Source organism: Parasteatoda tepidariorum, chromosome 1 (assembly GCF_982258835.1).
Source record: "Parasteatoda tepidariorum strain Cologne lab strain chromosome 1, Ptep-v5.0, whole genome shotgun sequence".
Classification (NCBI taxonomy): domain Eukaryota; kingdom Metazoa; phylum Arthropoda; class Arachnida; order Araneae; family Theridiidae; genus Parasteatoda; species Parasteatoda tepidariorum.
In genome coordinates this window covers 57247040-57269479 of record NC_141755.1, presented here as the reverse complement: position 1 = coordinate 57269479, position 22440 = coordinate 57247040, and the positions used below count along the sequence as shown (strand labels likewise).

Here is a 22440-nt window from a genome sequence, read left to right as displayed (position 1 = left end):
ACGAATCATGGCTTGTCATCAGGATTAACGCCTATATCGGCAAGTCGATACAGCGACTTTCGTTCCAGGCGATGCATCAGAAATCTGATTTAAGTCTTCGAGGAAAGACGATATAGCGATATAACGATATAGCGATATAAAACAGGCAAGGATCTTCCCTTATGTTCCGATGCCGACTCGGGGTGTTCGTTTCGTTATGTTGAAATGGCCTTGATTGAAGTGGTAGAATCAGAACCAGAGTTTTGAGAATACTATATCGTGATCTCGCATGTTCGTTTTCGCACCTCTTAGTTTTTTTTTTTTTTTTTTAAACTTTTCGCGACTTGATATCATTTCTTGGGACATCATTTATCTTTTCAGTAGGACTAACTTCGTGATCGCTGCCATTGCCTTGTTCTGAACGCAATCTATTATTGAAAAGAATTTATAAAGAGTTTCGTCATTAATTAGGTAATTTTTTTTCAAAAAAAATTTTTCTTATTTTTAAATGTGAAAATTTTGGAAATCTAATTTAAGGAGCCCATAAAGAATTAAGTTAGAACTGATTTTATTACTGATTTTAAATTTATAAATCTTGAGTTGCTTTTATTTTTAGAAATAAAGTTAAAACAAAACTTATTTTTCGTCATTTGGATTTGGACATAAGTCAATCAACTTCGTTTATTCAAAAAAATTTTGCGAATTTTATTCATTTTTTTTCATTTTATTAGAGAGTACAATCAGTTTTTTTACCTTTTCTTTTAATATTATTAGTTAATTAGCTAAGCATATTATCGAATATCACAATTCTTTTGTTTTTATTTTTAAGAAATTAAACCTTACTTTGTTTTTAATTCATAATTCGGTCATTATTCAATTTAATGTAATTATTTATGTGAAATAATAATAATAAAAAATAGTGATTTAAAAGCGTTTTATTATTTTTTTTTCTGAAATTTATTTAGCACTTCGTTAAAAATTATTTGTATGTTCAAAACAAACTTTTTTTTAAAATTTTCTTTCTATATTGTTAGGTAAATATATTGATAAATTTCTATTTTTTTTAATTTTTTTTTTATTTTTAAATTAATAAATCTTACGTTATTTGCGTGATCATTTTTAAAAAATATAACAAAACTTGCGTTTACTTTCTCATTTAGAATTTGAACATTACAATCGAACTTAATAATTATGTAATTATCAAAGTTATTTTTATATGGCTCATTTAGTAAAATTATTTTTTATGGCTTTAAACTTTTTTTTTTCAAAATTTCATTCGCTTAAACTAATTAATTTTAAAATAATTCATAAACCTATTGTTTTAAACTTTCTTTTATTTCTAGTTAAAAGCTTAGTAAAGTTACCTAATAATTACTTAAATTAATGAATAATTAATTAATAATTTAATTAATTAATAATTTAGGTAATTAGGTACTTAATTAGACTGCTAATACCATATAAACAATGAAGAGGTGCAAATATTTCATTCTGTATCTACACATTTTTTCAATAAATATTTTAAGTAAGTTTTGTGCATAGTAGTCAATTTATTTAATATCTTTCTTAAGCAAAACATGTATATCTTCAAACTAATAAATTGATTTAAGTCAATTTGAGTATGGAGTTTCGATAGAAATCTGATTTTCTGTGCCTTACAAGTAAATGAAATTCAAAAATACTATATCGCGATACATCGCTATATCACGATGCAAAACTGACGATGCATCACGATATATAATTTCTAATATCGCCCAGTCCTAATCAGGATTATATGTATATTACCACCATATATATATATATATATATATATATATATATATATATATATATATATCTTTATATATATATTTCGTCTGTTCGTGTGTATGTCACTGAACTCCTCCTAAACGGCTGGACTGATTTAAATGAAATTTTCTGTGTACCTTCAGAAGGATTCGAGAATGGTTTAGATTCACAATAGAACATTCTGCCACAAACCGTTCCAGCGGTATCAGCGAAAATCGAAATGGAATTTTCTGATTGGTTAAAAGTTAGCCATTGTTTTAAATTTTGCTGTACACGAATCAGTTTTCAAATATCTTGAAGATAACAACAGTGATATTTTCTATCTTATAGCTCTATTCTTTTAGAAAAGTAAATTACATATACTTTAATATTTAATCATAATTCAGTTCTTTATTTCAGGTGAGCACAAGCACGTAAAATCAACGAGAATAAGTTTCGTAATTATTGGTCGTATCACGGATTTAGTATTGTGAAAACTGTTTAATAAAAATCAAGGCGAAAGCAAATTTTATTCATCTTGCACGCTTTTAATAATTATTTATATTTAATATGCAATTTTAGCTCAATTCAGTATGCAATTTTTCATTGCTGACAGTTGTCATTTGAAAACTATTAGATTGTTTATTATTACAAAGTTTGCGAATTCACATTCATTTTAATTATTTCGTTTAAAAAATAGGAGTAGACTATATTTGAGGGTGCCCCTTGATTCTCACCAAGTTGTGATAGCGGTTGATCTCCAAGCTGGCCGATATTGAATCCCAATCGTGATTCTGATTCGTTTAAATTTCAGCGTTATTTTTAAATGTTCAACGGTATATGTAATTTCAGAAGTCCGTTAGTTCCATGTTGGATACCGGCTGGTTAGGTAACTTTTGCTTCTGATCAATAGGATCGAAGATATGTGGGCAGTCATAAAAAAAGGACTTTAGAAAAAAATGTCACCGCCATTCCGATACCACAGACGCCATTTTCAATTCGTATTTCGCCGAATTTATGTGGCGATGGAGGAACACAGATTCTATTCATGATAAATTTAGACAGTATCTAACTGCTATTAGAGAATTCTGTGCACCTAAAACTGAGGAAATTCAAGCTTAATGAATAAGTGAGATGTTTTTTTTCCCTTTTCTTTCTGTGCTTACTCCATTAATTTTTATTTAGATTCAAAATGCATTTTATTGGGTTTATTAATTTTGCTTACATTGGGTTCATTGCAATTTTATAAAGTTTTGGCCGATGTCTTGCTGAAATTTTCCAATGTATTATTAAAATATCATTATGTTTTGGCAGCCATTCCTGTTACCACGGTGTTCCGCGCAAACAGGAATGGTGATAAACATAAGTTACCAATTTCGTCAAGGGGCACCCACAAGTATATTTTTACCAAAAATAGATTTTTGTTTTAAATTTTATCATTATTATATTTCTTATTTAATTTATTTCATTTTTATTGCTTTTTTATTATTTAAAATAAATACGTGAATTTTCGAATTAGCAAATTTGCGACCACTGTCAACTTCTACATTTCTTTTTGTTTGAAAGAGAATATTTGCAAAAATATGCCGCCTAAACGAATTGCTCTTAGTCGATCAACATCTCAAGCACGCAAGAAGAGAACTAACCGTGTTTCAGAAAAATCGGAGTAACGGGAAGAAAGACTTGAAACTAATCGAGAACACAATGCTTTAGCCCGTTCCTTGGAAACATCAGAGCAACGGGAAAGAAGACTGTTAACAAATCAACTACGCACTTATCAAGCCCGTTCGTCGGAAACATCAGAGTAACGGGATGCAAGAATAAAAATCAATCAAGAACGCACTTCGCTATTCAGACGCTGCCAATACTCTGATTTGAATCTCAGTGCATTTCACTATGATCCGACAACCAACTATAGTCTTTCACCCAAGCGTCATCATCGGAAAAATGGATCAATTATGTATGTTTTGTAGTGCTCTCAAATTTAAGAATGAAACAGCGGGAATTTGCTGTTCTGGAGGCAAAGTGTAACTACCAGATTTAACGTCGCCAGCCGAGCCATTATTAACGTTGTTATCGGGTCAAGCAAATCAATAGAAACTTTTCTTGGCGAATATAGGTCAGTACATTCGTGTTTCCAAATGACTTCATTCGGTGCTGCTACAAGTATCGGTGCGCATATGGACAGCTAGAGTTATTTATTACATTCACATGCAATCCTGCTTGAGCTAAAATTAAAGAGCTTTAGTAACTTAGGCAAACATCATCGGATCTTCATGATGCATTATCACACGTGAGTTAAAAAAAATATTAAGCTTAAACTTGGTTTTATTGCGAAAAGTCATGTTTTTAGAGAGACACGGTGTTTGATGCATTTTATTGAACGGCAGAAAAAGAGAATTGCCACATGATTTGGCTTATTGAAAAACTCACACCAGGACAAATTGGTCAGCTCATATCAGCAGAAATATTCATGACGCCATTGATCCAGAATTATTTCAGATCATCATCCAAAATATGTTTCATGGTCGGTGTGCATCACCATACATGTCTGTTTGAAAATGCACTAACGATATCCTGGAGAATTAACTGTTGAGACTATCACTGGTTTTTTCACCATTAAATAAAATTCTCTATTCAAATCATAATCACAAATCTCATTTACACACTTAAATACAAAATTTAAATTCAAACTGAAAGCGTTGCAACGCACGCAGGGTACAGCTAGTATATATATATATTTACTGAGCGTGTGAGTACGTGAATATTTTATTGAGCATTAGACGTCTCAAAATTTATTAGCTGATGTTGGTGAACTCATGAAAACTTAAATTAGATGCTTAATATTTACTTTACTGAATTTTTAACGCATTAAAAATATTTAAATGAATATAATCTCAAATATCTGAATACACTTATGCCCTAACTCTAATTACTCTAAAATTACGGTACAAAAAATTATTATACATTGAATATATAGGCATTTATTTAAAATTATAAATTTTAATTTAACTGAAAGGATTTATTTATTTTTAGCTCAATACAAAAATACGTAAATAGTATTGAAAGTATATGAAGAAAAAAATAAAAATGTTATTTAAACTAAACGAGGTATCCAAAAGTTTGTTGTTGCTAAACAACAAAATTTTTAGCTCTCTTAATTTTTTTTCGAATTAAAACTTTTTTAAATTCATAAAACAATCTGAATATATTAAGTAACCTATTACTAGTTTTAAATTATATAAATGAACATGCAAATAAATAAGTATTCAATAACTTATAACCAAGTTTAGCGTAAATTTTGTATAATCACTGGTTATTTATACATATTACCAGTTATTTATACATATTTACTACTCATCTATTGCAACATATATATCTCCTTTAAATATATAAATATTATTAAGTAACGTAAACATTTTTAAAATTAGTTTCTTAAATATTGAATAGTTAAACATTTTGAGTGATTAATTTTATTTACTAAAATTAATTTCATTTACTAAAATTAGTTTCATCTACTGAATTAAAATAAGCGCTATTTGAATTATCTTTTTTTTTTTATTTAATCCTCAAAATAATTCTAAAATTGCAAAAAAAAGTTCTTTGAAAATATTCTAAGCGTTTCTTTTAATTCTTTCACAATATTTCATTAGCATTTATTTATTATAAAATTTATAGAATATTTTAATGCTAAACATGCTTTGAAAAAAAGATGATTAAGAATAAACTTACTAAGCAGATCTTATATTTTAAAAACATTTAATAAAGAAAATCAGTTTTTCGTTTATAACCGCCATAATATATCTGTGCACCGCTTGCGTATTTTAATAAAAAAAATTAATACAATTATATTTATGAAATAATAACAGATATTTCAAAAAATAGTTACAGTATACATTTTATAAAAATAATAAGAAGAATATGCTGTTTAAAAACAAGAAATAATTTTACACAGGAACAACGACATTCCTTTATTAAAGAGGAAAACATGCTGAAACTTGACATATTGTTTATAAAATATGCAATGGTAACACTTTGCTTAAATGTTCTCAAACAGCTTTTACATTTATCAAAATCCAAGAAAATTAAATAATACAAAAAAAAACTTAATTTCAGTCACTTTTAATTTAAATGAAGTATTAATATTTTCAGTTAAAGGCGCATTATACTAACTGTTCATATTATTTTTCAATCCGTCAAATATTAAACTCATACGTTACTTTTAAGGAAACAAGTGATTCATGTAGTGGAAATTTGTTTAAATATTTCTATTAATTAATACAACATTCAATTAAGAATAAAAATAAATGTAATCAAGGATACATATTAATATATAAATATTAAAAAAAAGATTTGAAAAGGGTTAGCTTAACTTCAACGTGAAGATTTATTTTTTCTATCGTGTATTTGAGACCAGTATTTCAAAATAACAAATAAATTTAGTAATTATCATTTTTAGTATATCTTTGTAACCTCCTTGATAAAATAAAAATAAAAAATCTGCATTAACTGGTAAACATTAAAGCCCTGGATTAAAGGATCATAAATTACCAATCTTCACTGTTCAAAATTTCTCAGAAAAAATGGTTAAGTAATAATTTTATCATAGCTATTCCATAGTCAAACAAAACAGTTCTAGTTCTATAAAAAATTTCTATTTTTTTGATGATTCTCCCAGAATTAAATTATTATTTTTTACTTTAGCGATAATAACACAATGTCAGAAAATCTTTTCTTGAATATAACTAAATGAATTTAAAAAAAAGAGATCATTTAATTTTTAACTTATTAAAATTTTTTAAATTATTAAATCTTTTATTCATTTAACTATTTTCTTTCCTTTCTTAGCTTTTTTTTATAATTTTTTTCAAGGTAATTGTAATATTATGAATTATATACTTTACAACTTCATCGTTCGGTGCTTATAAAAATTCATTAAAACTTTTTTCGAAATTTTATTTCGTTTTAATTTTGTATACGCAATCTTTTAAAATTCCTTCATGTATTAAAGGGCTTTCTAACATAAACATATGTTATATGTGTTGATAAAAATTACAAATAACCAATTCATGAAATTTACCTATCATTCAAAGAATAAAATTTTTCATGTACTTAACAATTAGAAGCAAATTGCTTTGCTAATTAAAAACAATTAAAACTAATTTAATATCAACAATTCAATTCTTTAAGGCTAATAGCTACCATAATACAAATTACAAAAAATAACTCATTCCACAACTTATCTAAATTTCATTCAAATTAAATTTAATAAACTTATTCAAGTAAAAGATATCCTGTATTTCATTAACTTAAATTTAAAATAAACTTTAAAATAAACATTTCCAAGCTACACTTATAAAGTTTTCAAAAGTTAACCTAAAAGACCGTATAAAAAGAGCTCATTCATAAAAAATCCAAATAAATTTCATGCATACCAGAAAACTCCATTGAGAGGTATTAGTTATCTTCTTAAAATAAGTTAATAAAAATAAATAGATTTGGGAATAAATTAATCAAAAGATGTTCTCGGGTTTTCTTGTCTCAATAAATACTTGAATGAATGCATTCCTAGAATCCAAGTTTTTAAGTTGAAAAATTTATTAAAGTCTTTACGTAAAACTTGTTGAGGAATAGATTAAATAAATTAAAATTGATAAAAAGTAAACTCATTTTTTGTAGTAATTAAATAAATTACTTTTTTCTTTAAATTCAAGAATAGTTTTTGAAAAAAACATGAAGAGGACATGTTTGCAATTAGTAAATGAAATCTAACCAATTAAATTGACCTTGCTCTCAGTTTAACTATTTTCCGATTTGGCTATAAAAACATTATACAAGACTGGCTATAAAAACATTAGTGCCACTAATTATTTTCCAGAATTAAAATATATTAATTTTGGAAATAGGTATAAATTGAAATAAAAAAGTAAGTTTTGTATTAAAATTGATAGAGAAAATGTACTTATTCGCGTAGGAAAACCATTGTTGATGTTGTAATTGTCCATTAAGGCAAGGAGAGAGATTGTTCTTGCTTTCCAGTGGCGTCCTCTATGGCCAAGAATTCAACTTTTGCCACACCCATACGTCCCACCCGTTTATAGAGAGAACCCATTCACACATCCATTCATTCATCCACATATCGTAATTTTAACCTGAACCCGAGAACGACCAATCTCCAATTCCGTACACCCAATTGTATAATTTGTTATGGGAACATGGAGGAATTTGTGATCAGACATATTTAACGTGCACCAGTCACCATTTACTACACTGGGAGTCTTCGGACGGTTGGATTTGAAGCCTTGCCAACCAGGAAAAAGATTAAAGTCACTTTATTATATTTCACGCCTATGATGTTCAATTAATTTTAGTAATAGTTACCAATGGGTTTATATTAATTCATGTTTTAATAGGTACTAAATGCATATACTAATATTAGTTTCCAGACCACTGAAAGGCACAAATACAGGAGAAAAGTGTTAATAATATTGTATTTTTTTATTATCAGCAATTGACCTCAAGCAATAGCATTCTGTAAAATGAATCCTTATTAAATTTTTATTTTGATGAGATGAACTTCTAAAAACATGTTTTGCTTAATTTAATAACGTGAAACCCCCGGAAAGGGCAGAAAATAATAATGAATAACAAAATTGAACTTCTTTCAAATGAAATTGAATTGATTTACTTTTTTCCGACCCATCCAAAGCTAGCTATTTCTAATTTCAGGAATAATATTTTTTATTCTATTTTTTTATTATTAATTATTATTGTTTACATCAATAGACGAGGAGAAATTACAAGTTCAATTAATCAAGTGGCAATTACAAGAGAAAAATATTTTCAAGAACATTAAGAAGCATTTAAAAAATTGAGGTTTCTCCAAAAAATATTTTATTTCGGCTTTACCTATTTATGTAACATTAAATTATTTTATTACGTTTCTGAATTAAGAGACGGTCAAAAAAATATTACATCTCTAAATTAATTTACGCTACGTAGATTAGTATGCTGTGCGTTAAATATGCTAATCTTCGAATATTTAACGTATTTTTTTAAACATAGGCCGAAATCAAGTTATTCCGTTTCCAACATTATTGGTTTCTGAGGGGAAAAAATAATGAATATGTAATTAAATAACATAGAAAAACCTGTAATTTCATTGCGGCTGCTTTTAATTCTATAAGATGCGATTATAAGTTGCAGGCATTGCGGATTGCCAATAATTTAAACTCGTGGTTCGCCCTATACAAATTTCTTACTTACGTTAGATTTTCTACAGATGCATTAAGATATAATTCCACCAATAAAAAGTACTTTTAATATGCAACTGGTTTAAATTTGTATTCCTGACTGCAACGTTCTTAAGCACATAACATAAAAGAAATGATAAATTTTAGTGCTCGTGTTTCTCTAAAATAAGTTAAGAATTGTGTAATTCTTTCTCTGATTTTGGAAGATTTTTTTCTTTTTTTCAACTCATTTTTGAAAAAAATGTATTATTCTATTTGCTTGTAAGTTTTTTGTTTTTTAGAGGCATGTGCTTACTTTTTTCTTAGTCATAGTTTGGTGACTCTATAGTGGATCTCAGTCGTAGCAAATAAAAATCTTGCATCAATCTCTCTGTTATGGTAAAACGCTTTTTTTTAAAAAATTATTTCAATATTTTGCTTTGAAATAATATGAAAAAACTTAGTCAGACTATTATTTGCTGCAGAGACAGACACTCATAAAAACAGATTATTGATTTTTAATTTATTTTCCATGTGTTTTTGCTATCAAAACTAAATAATTATTTAGAATTACTTTCTGCTGTAACACGTAAGAAAAGAGCTTAAGAAGATTGTGGTTCAATTGAAGTACGATACAAATTAAAAAATGTTCAGTCAACTTAAGTAAAATATTTAAAACCAACAGTGAGAAGAAAAAAAAGTACGATCAAAACTACCAGAATTCGGTAAAATTTAACACATTTCTAATTCTATGGGAACAACATAAGGCTCGGTAATTTTTACTAAATTATTTTGGCAATGATTTTGGTAAAATTAAATATAAAATATGATTTTATAATAAGTGAAAACGTTTGATAAGTGTGGTAAAATGAGCATGGCGCACAAACCATTTATTCGGTAAAATTTATTTTTAAGTTTTATATATTTACTGAATGTGTGGTAATAAGAACTATACTTTTGAAAATCTAAATTTCCGCTAAACCGTTACCACCTGAACGGAAAACTTAACAATTGAAAGGTTTAAATACCATATACTTTGATTTTATTTACCTGAATTAAAACTTTTTTTTTAAGTCAGAAATGTCATTACCATGCAATATGGCAATTTTCCAAGAATTTTTTTCTCCTTGAACTTTCAATAATCGCTTTATTTCAGTTTATAACTCTGCATAACTTTTTCCAGCATTTCTTTTATTAATGCATTTTTAATCATACTTTGAGAGTTTTAAACTAATAGACACTACGCATAAGATAAATAATAATGAGTGTAAAAATAGCTTTCAGATAAATCCTGGTGAAAATTATGAAATACAGATAACACTTGCAACTGAAACAGTATAACGATTACCAGTACATGAATAAAGAATCTTTGGTATCGGATTTATTTTCTTTTTTTTTCCTGTGATTGATCTGTTTCTGGTGTCTCTAGAGATCGTTCTTATAGATTACGGGATAGTTTTTATTGTTCATATCGTTTATTAAGCTTTGCTTCTGTTATATAATTTCAGTTGTCTCTCTGAATTTATGTCATAGTTCGTAAAAGCATCTAACATAGCCTCATGAGAATATCACATACGATCGATTGCACTTATTGATAAACACCTTATATAATATAATGCCTAAATGCATTTCATCAATATATATACCGAGAAAAAGCGTGGTTAAAACTAACAGATTATAGTAAAATTTACTGCATTTCTGGCTCTGAAGCGCTATGATAACGATTATCATAAAATTAACAATAAAATCTGGTTTTATAGTATGTGATGAAATTTGGTAAATGAGTTAAAATTTGGTTATTTTATGATGATACTTTAGAGTACGACATAAATACCATTCATTCGATTAAGTTTACTTTCCAATTTTGCATTTTTTACTAAATATGTTGTAATAAGAAATATAATTTTGAGAACTAGAACTTTCTGCAAACAATTACCATATGTATAAAAAAAATTACCAAATGAGTGGCTTACATAGAATGTATATTTTAATTTTACTAACCAGAATCATAGTATTTTTTAACTACAAAAGTCATTACCCTACAATTCGGTAGTATTACCAGAATTCTCTTTTCTCCATGAAGGTTTTCAGTAGTTCCTGTAATGAACTATATTTTTGGGCCTTTTTGAAAGCACAATGCACAGTGAAATCTCAAAAATACGCAATTGCTACTTTGAACAAGCTATTTTTGTAGACTCTGTTAAAATTTTTATATGCTCATGTCATACGAGCTCCCCGTCATGTGTTTCAAGAACTGTTGAAACTTATTTTTCACAGCAACGTTCGGAGAGAGGCATATTCCGAACAAATTTTCTTTTAACTTCGAGAATAGGATTAGGAGACCAAGTTCAGACAATAGAGTGGATATTGATGCTTCATTAAAACGTTTGGATGACAGCGATTGTTTCACGAATGAAAATACTGCCCCGATGAAAAGATGAAATATGAAGTTAATCGCTCTCTAAAGGATATGACCCGAAGCTAATATGGTACAAGTAAGACAAAACTCTCACAGTATCAACAAAAATGGATCAAGGAAGCAGAAGTTAAATAGGAAAAAACCGGAAAATATCTTCTATGTAAATTGTATATAATATTTCGGTAAATTGTATATATATTTGAGTATTTTAAGAAAAGAAAAAAAAATTACTTTAGGAAACATCTTTGTGGATTGAATGCATAATCCACATTTTATTGTCCCTTATTTAAAGTCAATATTAAAGATAACTTAATACATGTCGAATTAAAAAATTGAAGGCAAATATGTTATATTTGTTAATTTATAACGTTGTTGGTGTAATTTAATGAATATATAAATTATTATTTTGATTTTGTAAAAGACGTATTTCATATATTTTTGCATTTTTTATGTTTATACCCATATGCATTGTTTTGTTTACCCATTTTTAAATGTCATAAATTTTTTCGAAATTTTTCCAAACTATTTACTTTTTTTTGAGCAAGCCTAATTTAAAACTAGTATTTTATTCCTTTACTATGCATGAAAGTTGCCTGAATCCTGCCTCTCTCAAACCTTACCACCTTTGATTTCTTAAAAAGCATTCTGTATCTGGTGATCCATGCAGTAGAATCAAGTTGTTGTGTACTTGCCTTAAGCTATTATTAAATTAATCAGTTTTACAAATTTCACCTGTTTTCAATGTAATTCTTGAATATCCTGTGTAAAAATATAGTACAACAAAAGTAAGTTACTGATTTTCATATAGATCATATAATTGTTAAGCAACTAATTCTGTAATGTTCTATTTGCTTCGTTGAGGCTTGGAATAACTTGGAATTATTTGAGGCTTGGAATAACTCTTTGTTTAAAATGTAACTTAGTTGACTAAACCGTAAATTATGTGTAGTCCTAAATCGTATCTGTACGATTTGGGGAAAAACATATTTACTTAATGCGTTGAGTTTCGGGCAATTTAAATTGTACTTTCTGGACTAACTTTCTCAGTACCAAATTTCTCATCTCTTTAGTAAGACTTATTATAAGACACCAAATGAGAACTCTATTTAAAAGGATTTAACTGTTCTGTGGTGTCAATTTTACATTAAAATGACAGAAACGATAAATGAATGAGGGAACCTTTCTGAAAGCCAAGAACCTCAATAGAAAAATAACTAAACTATTTCAATAAATTTAACGAGATTTAATATCCTTATGATAAAATTTATTTTTCTGAGGAAAAAGGGATGAAAATCATCTAAGTAATGAGGTATCTTTTTAGTCAAGCAATGATCTACTATATGATTTGCTGAACTAATTTGCCCCCGTACCTTCTATGTTAAAGATTTCAATCGTACCAATTTCCCATTTCTAAACTTTATGAAAAGGAAAGGCTTTAGATTCCAAAAAGATTCAATCATTACAAGGAGCCCTAATAAAGTCACGTTTTAATACTTTAGCACGTATTTTATAAGCTTAAAATATTGTTACCAAATGTACTTGTACAAAAAATTTAATATGCTATTCAATAAATGTTTTGTATTATTCATGGTCTACAATGTAAAAAACTTCTGGATCAAATTAAGATATAAAGTACCAGTAGTTTGATTACATTATCTGTGAAATCCAATTTACCTTAAAATTCATTTTCACCTTAAAGTAACATGCCGTAAATTCTACAGTAATATTTATTTAATTAAAGTGTTACAGTTATTTTATGGTAAATATTACTGTAAAAATTACGGTATATCAAAGTTTTTGTTTCCATAAAAATGTAAAAAGTACCGTCACCCTAATTTTCAATAATATGATCAGGAATTTTTTTACAGTATATTGATTTTTTCAATCATAATTACTCAGTATTTTTTATGTCGGTAAAATTTAGCTAGCAGGTGCTATAAATTAAAGAACTGGTTTCTTAAATCGAACCAATTGCAAAACTTGAAAAATTTATTAATTATCAGTTCTTCATGTGCAAATATTATTAATAAAATCTAATATAACCAGCTGAATAAGTGTAATTTATTAAAATTATGTTAAATGTATGTGTCATTGATTTGTAACAGATCAAAATTATTATGTGAAAAGTGGTACAATTTAGACAACTTTCCCATATATCTTCCTTTGTTTTATTTATTTTTAACTTTTTTTTTCTCCTTTGATACATAAAGATCAAAACGCGCATGAGATTTATTGTTAATTTGATTAAAAAATTAAATTCCTTTATAATAGTCGTTTTTTGTCATTCCAAAAGTAAATTTAGATTTTGAAATGAAATTTCTCAATTATAAGTTAAAGTTAAAGAAAAGCAGTTGAAAAGAGAATGCACCAAAAAATAATAAAGCAAAAACCGAAGTAGAATGCAACCTGAATAAGAAAAAAAGGATATCTTTTAACCGAAAAACCTTTCCTTTTTTCTCTTTTGTACTGTATCATTAAGATAGAATGCGATTTTCACTTTTGACATTTTTATCCATGACGAAATAAATTCAGAACAGAAATATTGTAGGAGTAAATTTAGTTTTGTCATTTACATACATAATATTTCAAATTATAAAAAAAGAAACGGTCTCCGTTTCAAATAAGAAAGAAATGGCGGAAATTTTTTGCCATTTTTATTGTAGTCATTAAGGTAAAGTGATTCGATTTTCACTCGCTTTTCACTTCATTTCATTTTCAAGTCTCCAGACGAGAGAAAAGATATTATTAATGATCTCCTTCTTTGAGTTTCTATTTCTTTTGTCTTTCCTGAGACTTCAAAACCACGAGGGAGGAGATAAATTTGAAAAGAACTAAATTTTTCGAAAAGTGACCATTCGCGGAAATTAAACTTCGAGAAATAGAAAGAAATGACGTCGACATCTAGATTGGGTTATCAGTAAATGAACCTTTTTTGAAACTAACGTCAACTCTTGTTTATGTCAAATTGACAAGTTTCAGGGTAGAGATTTTGGAGAAAACAATTTAGTTAAGATAGGTTTTCGTCCTTGCAATAAAGTCCTTCACAAATAATCAAATAGAAAGAAATCGGTCAATACCTTTGAGTGAAATTGTTATAATATCGACATTAATAATTCAAAAGCTGTAAACTGATTTATTACTTTTTAAACTAACTTCTATGCATTCGAATCTAAGGAATAAATTTCAAGTTCAATTTGTGTTTAGAACAACATTACATTTTTAAAAATGCGAAAGAAACATTATTGATATAAACAATTTATTTTTGATTCAATATTTTAGGTTTTGTGGCAATTTATTCACATGCAACAACAAATAAATAATAATATATCTGTTAACTCTTTCTTTTATGAGTTATTTTGAGATTAAAACAAGTACATAGCCCAAATTAACAAGTGAATGAATAAAAACAAACCTTGTAATCGCGCGTAAAATCGTTACTTTAAAAGCAGGTTAATTTTTAAAGCAGTAGTAATGTTATTTTATTATTCCAATTAATACGTAAGAGTACTTTATTTTATACTACATGCTTTAAAAATAAATAAAAATAAATCTTCAAAATAAAATATATAAAAATAAATAAATGAAATATATTTTTCTGTTGTTTATGTAGTTTTTTCAAAATATCTTTCTCTCAAATTTGTATAATTTCTTCAAGTTTGACGTTTTGCTTAAAGATGTTTTATCGATCGCACAGCCGTAGTGTCGAAAATTGAAAATTCACTTTTTCACTGTTCAAAAATTTAAGAAGAATGATATCTTGTTTCTAGATTGAAAGTTTTTTAACATTAAAATCCCCTCTCTATCTTAAAACCTTGTTTCATATAATCTTATTTCAAAATAGCAACGTAAATTTGTCAATTCTATGTTTTCTATCATTATGTCACTTTTTTACTGCCATTCTTTCTGCCTATTGCACTTATAAATATTGCGTATTTATTTCTTATGTCATTTTTTTAATGCCAATCTTTCTGTCTTTTGAACTTATAAATATTGCGCAGTTATTTTTCCTTATGCAAAGAGTCTTTTCTAAAAGTCAGTTATGATTCGAAATTTACCTCATTTATGTATAAAATGTGAATAAAAAAAAGACAGCTGATAGTTAAGTTTGATTGAAAATAGGGTGAATTTCGCTGTAAAAAATTCTTTTTTGCCGCGCGCTCGTGCGAAACATGTTACAGAACAAAAAGTCCATGTAATTTTTATAGTGAAAATTATTGTAAATTACTGAATCGCACTAATTAAATAAATATTACTGTAAAAATTGCAATATAATATTTTACGGTAAAAATAGATTTTACGGTAAAATGGATTTTATGGATGATGCACCCAAATTCCAGATGCTTTGCACCGAAATTCGATCCGGAATTTTTTACAGTGTAATATATATTTTATACAGTGTATTACAGGGGTGTCAAACTCAAAAGCTAACTTGGGCCAAACAAACAATGCTTAACTTTAGGTGGGCCGCAAAAAAAAATAAATCAATGCTCATAGAAATAAATATTTTTATTTTGAATACTACATTGTAATAAACATACATAAAATTAAATTATTGTTTGATACTTGACATCTCTTCTCTGCTACTATCTTTCCTATTTCGGGAGAAATTTTATTGGCCGAGACTACTTACAAAATTGACCCAACCATTGAGCGTTATTAATACAGTTTCTGACAGGAGATTTATTTCCATTCATAACAGAAAATAATTGCTTGCACTGATAAGTACTTCCAAACATGGAAGTAATTTCATATGCGAATTTTCGAGTATTTTCAAACCTTGCCGGTACATATTTGTGAAATTCAGGCACACACACTTCAATGAATTTTGCTTTCAAATTTGAGTCGCACTGAATCTCTATCACTTCCATTTGCATATTACTGGGTACTGAGTCTATATTTATTGAGAAAATCGAAGAAAACAAACAAAATGTGTCTTCCAAAGAATTAAAATGTTTAAACCTTGTTTCAAATTCTGCTTTGATTTGAAATTTTTTCTGCATATTTTTGATACGATGCAGTATCCCTGGAACGGCAGGTGCCGCAAACCAATTAGAATTTTACATTTTCGCGCATACAATTTAAAATGATCCGTATAGTTTATAAAAAAAGTATATTTTAATTTCATAAGCTAGTTTCCTTTCTAATTCACATTTCTATTTTATTTTTACTTTGCGTCGGATATATTGACTGTGCCGCAAAAATTTTCATCTCGGGCCGCGAGTTTGACACCCCTGGTGTAATATATAAGAACAAATAGATAGTTTACTTTGTTAGTATGTTTCATTCTCGTTTAGTTCCTTTTTTTAGCAATTAGATTTTTTTTCTTCACAATTCTTGCGATTTATCATAGTTTCATTTCATTTTAAAGTGGTTTTGAATTATATAATTCCTTATAACAGCTCCAAGAGGAAGCATTAAATTAAATTCTGCATTAAAGAAATTCAGTGACACTAAGAGAATCATTAAAAATTGCAAAGTTGTTGTAACGTAACTCTCTTATTACCCATTGTTCTATTTAATACATAACCTTTCATTGTAAAAAAATATCAGATGAAATTACGGAAAAAGTACTGGAAACCTGAGTACAGCATCGGTAAAATCAATTTTACCTTAAAATAAAATTTACTGAAAACCCCATTTTTATCGCGGAATTTAATACCGTAATTTTTCAGAAATATTTGTTTAATTACAGTAAGTATATTTGTTTAATTACAGTTTAATTACAGTAAGTAAATGATTTCATAGTAAGAATTACTGTAAAAGTACGATACATCAGATGTTTTGTTCCGTAAAATTTACGGTAAGTGGATTTTACGATTAAAAGTGCTGAGTGTCGCTACTTTTAAGTGTAATTTTATCTGGAATTTAAAAAATATACAGTTATAATTTTAAAAAAGATAAAGATAAAAAAATCAAAATTTTAATTAATGTATTGCTTAAAATATATTGATTCATATATTTATTAAAACTACTTCGTACATGAACAGTCTGTAACGCTTTTAACTGCGATTTACTTGTTGTACTGTTTTAATTTGTAGCGTAAAAATTTTTATTGTTTCATAAAATAACATCCTTTAAAAGCAATACTTAAACCACGATTTGCTTATTAGGAAATTAGAGAGTATAATGAAAGGAATGGCGAAAATAAAAAGAAATTTGTCCCATTGTTTAAAAATCCCAACACTCCAATCAAACTAAAAATGGAATATGGAATAAAAGCAATCCATGAAATATGTCACGGCTTACAACAACGACACACAGTGAGAAAAAGATTAAAAATAAAGTTGACTTTGCACCAATTTAACGTCTTTCCATAACAAATATTAACATTATTATTGCCTAAGAACTATTTCCTGACTTTATCCTCATTATATTTTTTATCTACTTACCGAATTGCTAAATCATCGAAGCCCATTAAACCAGTAATTTTATGTTTCTTTAAATTTTCTGTTAAAAGGAAATTGAATTGAAATTGTTGAATGAAATAGTTTTTCTACCAATTCTCTTCATATTATTCTATTCAATATACGAATTGAAATTAATTTTATAAGCTACAAAAATTAAAACCAAATTAAAATTTTAAAATTAAAATTCTAAAATATTAAAATTAAAATTTTAATGTTTTAGAGTTTCTTATATCCTACTCAGATTTCTCGAATCCTATTGGTGGTTTGATAAAAATATTTATTGATCCATTTGAAATCCATTTTATTTTTTTTCCAAAAGTAATCTTTGGACTTAAGTAAGAGCAAGGATTGCTATTTTTTAAAATTATATTCGAATAGTTTTAAATAAACAAACAAGAGCTTAACTGAAATTAAACGTCATGAATTTCAACGATTAATAGTTAATGCAGACCAAAATTTACTTGAAATTTAATCAAAATTTTGTCGAGAAAAAAGTATGCATACTGAGAGTTAAAAATTATTATTTAAGCAAGGAAAAAAGGAAAACGTAGTCAAAATCTGTCAAATCCCAATAAAAGAAACCTGTTGTATAGGGCAAAAAATAAGTTCCACTCTGGATAACTTTTGATCTACTGATCGAATATTCAATTTCTAGGACTCAATTTTAATGGTTCAAGTGACTTCAAATGTGTTAACTTTAGTGCAGATGATATTGCAAGTTATGAAATCAGATACAAAAGCATAATTTTTCTGAATAAATATATCGAGGGCGATTTGAATTTGTAACCCTTTTTTCGTCTGATTTGAATTTGTGAGCCCCAAAATATAGGAGGTAGCCGAAAACTGGGAAATATGGCCCCAATATTTTGCTCAGAACAGTTGTCCAAAACTTGCGAATCAACCAAATAGGTCAAATAGTTCCTAGAAAATCTTTTTTTTTAAAATAAACGATTTTTCTTAAAAGAACTGTTAAACCGATTCCGTTTTTAAAATTCTGTATTTTGGCGAGTAAAATTACTTTCTTTAAAATGAAAAAAAGAAATCATAATCAAAATTTTTTCGACTATTATTAATTAAAATTACAAAAATAAAAAATATTTACCAGATGTCATTTTTTGCGTAGAATTATCTTTCGATAAACAATTTTTATAATTTGGTGAATTATGTTTCATTTCACTTAAAAAGTCACTTCAATTCAATTAATTATGCTACGGAAAAATATGCAAAAATTAAAATTAACTTTAAGTGGTTCAAACTTTAAACCGCTGTGGAGATCAATTGGAATCACATTTCCCAGATTGTGTCTAACCCCTATATTTTGGGAAAAATAAGAAATCCGAAGCCATCAGAAAAAAGGTACAAAAAGGGTTATTCTGAGAAAGTACGTTTTTATGTCTGATTTTGTGACTTAAAATATCGTATGTACTAATTAAGTAGCTTATTTGAAGTCACCTTCACGAGCCATTGAGATTGAATCTTAGAATGTGAAGATCCAATCATAGGATCAAAGGTTATTCAAAGTTGTTTATTTTTTTCTATTTTATTTTCTTTGTGCTTAGTACAAAGAGCCTAACTCTTAACATCGCGGGGGAAGCAGGTAGAAGGTGAAAGGCGTTTATTTGAAACACCTTAAAGTTTCAGCATTTAATTAGAAATTACTATACATTCACCTTCCTTTATTGCGATTAATGAAATTTCAATATAATATAATATAATATAATGTAATATAGTATAATATAATATGATATAATATAATATAATATAATATAATATAATATAATATAATATAATATAATATAATGTAATGTAATGTAATGTAATGTAATATAATATAATATAATGTAATATAATAAAAAAATATAATATAATATAATATAATATAATATAATATAATATAATATAATATAATATAATATAATATAATATAATATAATATAATATAATATAATATAATATAATATAATATAATATAATATAATATAATATAATATAATATAATATAATGTTATAATACAGCTTATAATATAACTGTATATTAAAACGATTGAATCCAATAAACTGAGAAAGTAATCTTTCCAAAATTGAATTTCTGGAAGGATTTACATACTGAAACAACTCTATATATTTCGGACAAAAACTGAACCTGGTTGATAATCAAATAATATTTTATATAATATATCGTTTTATGATTTGCTTTCAATTCACTGAAAAGAGTTGTTGTTTCGCCTTTATTATTTCATTTTAGAACTCCTGGACTGAAAAATATAAATACTATGAGTAACTTCCCCCCAAAAAAACTATTTATCATAATAAACTTGTTTCTTTTATGAGTTTTAGAAAATGAAAGAAAATAAGTATAAATAAACAGTTTGCACCTTGAAGCAAATAAATTTAGAACGGTTTCAATAAATTTTATCATTTACAACTCAGTTCAAAAAGGATTTTAATACAAAATCTATTCATTTTGACAAACATAACACTTGTTTTTTTATATTTCTGCATAATTTTTAAATCTATATTTTTTAAAAACTACTGTCTCTATAGCAATTTTTAAAAAAATATGGTTTAAAATTAACATGACGTCACGTTTAGCTTAATGTATTCCATATTACTGAGCAAGTTCTCTTGCATAAAAGTCAGAAGAAAAAAAATTTTAAAAATTAATTTCTTGTTGTAAAAGGGAAATTTGAAGATATTAATAAAATAAGATAAAATTTATCCATTTCATTTCTTCCCAGATAACAGTTAGATTTAAGAAATTTCATTTTACGTGCATTCATATGGAAGATACCTAATATATTAGTCATTAAATTTAGGCATTTTCCAGCCTAAAATAATAAATTGGGAAAGGAATTTGGTTTATTTTGATCTGATTGTTAAGATATTTGTTTCTAAAAATGCAGATTCAGTTAAGAGATAATTTAATAAACCACTTGATTTTCTTCAACTATAAGTTGCTTAGATAATTATTTTCTGCGCAGTCTTCATTTTGTATGAATACACGCCACTTTTAAAAAAAAGTCACTCGTCATAATGTAGAAAGAAAAGGGAAAGATTGTAGCTAAGGAACACTCTTTAACGTAATATGAAATTAAATTAGCAGTATTTTTATTTGAAGTAAAATAGGATTAGTTCAGGATTAGTAAAATAGGATATAGGATTAGTATTTGAAGTAAAATAGGATTAGTTTTTTCTTTCATAAATATTTTACACAAAAAAGTACTTAGATACAAAAAAAATGAATACTATTGGATGGACACTTAAATCAAACAATCAAGCTTGAATACAAAAAGTTATTTGTTTTTATCACACTTATATATATTTCTAGAATCCTCGTCAAGTATCAAAGAGAGAAAAAAAATATTCACATAAAAAGTCGCTTTACATTAGGAAAAAATCGAAACGTTATCGAAGTTATTCCTATTAATGATAATCGAACTGAAAACATCAAAACCAGTTTTGTTATCTGATGACACTTTGATTTCAATCTCCTGCCTGTTTTTTTTTCTTCAGAAATCAAGCAGGTTCTCAGTTGTGATTCGTCTATTTCAGTTGTGATTCGTTAGATCTCGAAAAGATCTTTGTCTTTATCCTCGCTTAAATATTAATTCTTAACTTTCAATTTTTTATTTTACTTAAGTGTTGGTTTTATAATTATGTATTGTTGGCTGTCGTTACGGAATAATACGCGAATTTTTTTTTTTTTTGCGAAAAAATAATGAGGTATTTCTCTCTGTCTCCTCTCTAGATTTTTAATTCAGGAATCAAACAGGTTTTGAAATTCCCCCTACTGTTTTTTTTGTGATTCGTTTTTCCAAAAGATTTTCTCCCTTGAATACAAATTCCTAACTTCCAATTTGTTTTTTTTATTTCATTGTTCGTTCTATAATTATATATTATTGATGGTCACTCCAAAATACAACTCAAATTTTATCGCGACAAATTATTTTTCCTTCTAAATACATTTTAGAAAGGAATATAAATTTGTTTTAATTTGAAAATCATAAACATAGCTTCTCATTTATGATAAGGAATTAAATTCAGGTAATCATTTCGATAATAATTATTGATTCTTCCATTTTCCAATCTGTACTGCACAAATATAATATTTCTTAAAAATTGCAAAAGTTCCCTACCTGTTAAAGCTCCAAATTCAACTTGTAGCAGAAGTACAAAAAGTATCTTAAGTATCGATGTGCGGCATCCAACCATTAGAGAACATTTAATTTAACAGCAAGATTTTGAATAACTCCTTCCACCTTACAACTCTCAAAATATAGGAACGCCAACTTCCACAAAATTTCGGAAACGGGGCAATTTGAAATAATTCTGATGGAACAGGAAGGAACTGAACAACTCAGCACAGCTAACCGTAACGAGCACGAGTTACTCGCAGAATGAAACGGAACCAAAAGCGCTGTTGATTCTCATCCCACTCATTGATGGTCCCGCGCATAGTGCGTGCGCATTCTGGCCCCCTAAGCAACTTTAAATTTGTTTTTCCTTTTCCTCTTGCCCGATTTAGAATTCGGAGCAATATATGTTTCATTTTTTTTCATAGTCGTATTCACAAAAATAATGTTTTCAAAAAATTTTATTTCTTGCTGAATAAAATATAAATCTCCTATATAACTTTATA

At 27.1% G+C, this 22440-nt stretch overlaps 1 protein-coding gene across 3 annotated transcripts in view; it reads right to left on the bottom strand.

Annotated features, from left to right (window-relative positions):
- The window catches only part of LOC107441765 (sushi, von Willebrand factor type A, EGF and pentraxin domain-containing protein 1), a 432093-nt gene extending 409876 nt beyond the window's left edge, over window positions 1–22217 (bottom strand). For 2 of the 3 annotated variants that reach the window (XM_071179755.2, XM_087165022.1), the window contains exon 1: window positions 21938–22203. In XM_071179755.2, the coding sequence (XP_071035856.1) occupies window positions 21938–22013 (76 nt within the window). In that variant the 5' untranslated portion in view covers window positions 22014–22203. Of the gene's footprint in view, window positions 1–21937 lie in introns of all 3 variants that reach the window. The other variant, XM_016055134.5, reaches the window with a different exon arrangement.
- Between the last annotated feature and the right edge of the window lie 223 nt (window positions 22218–22440).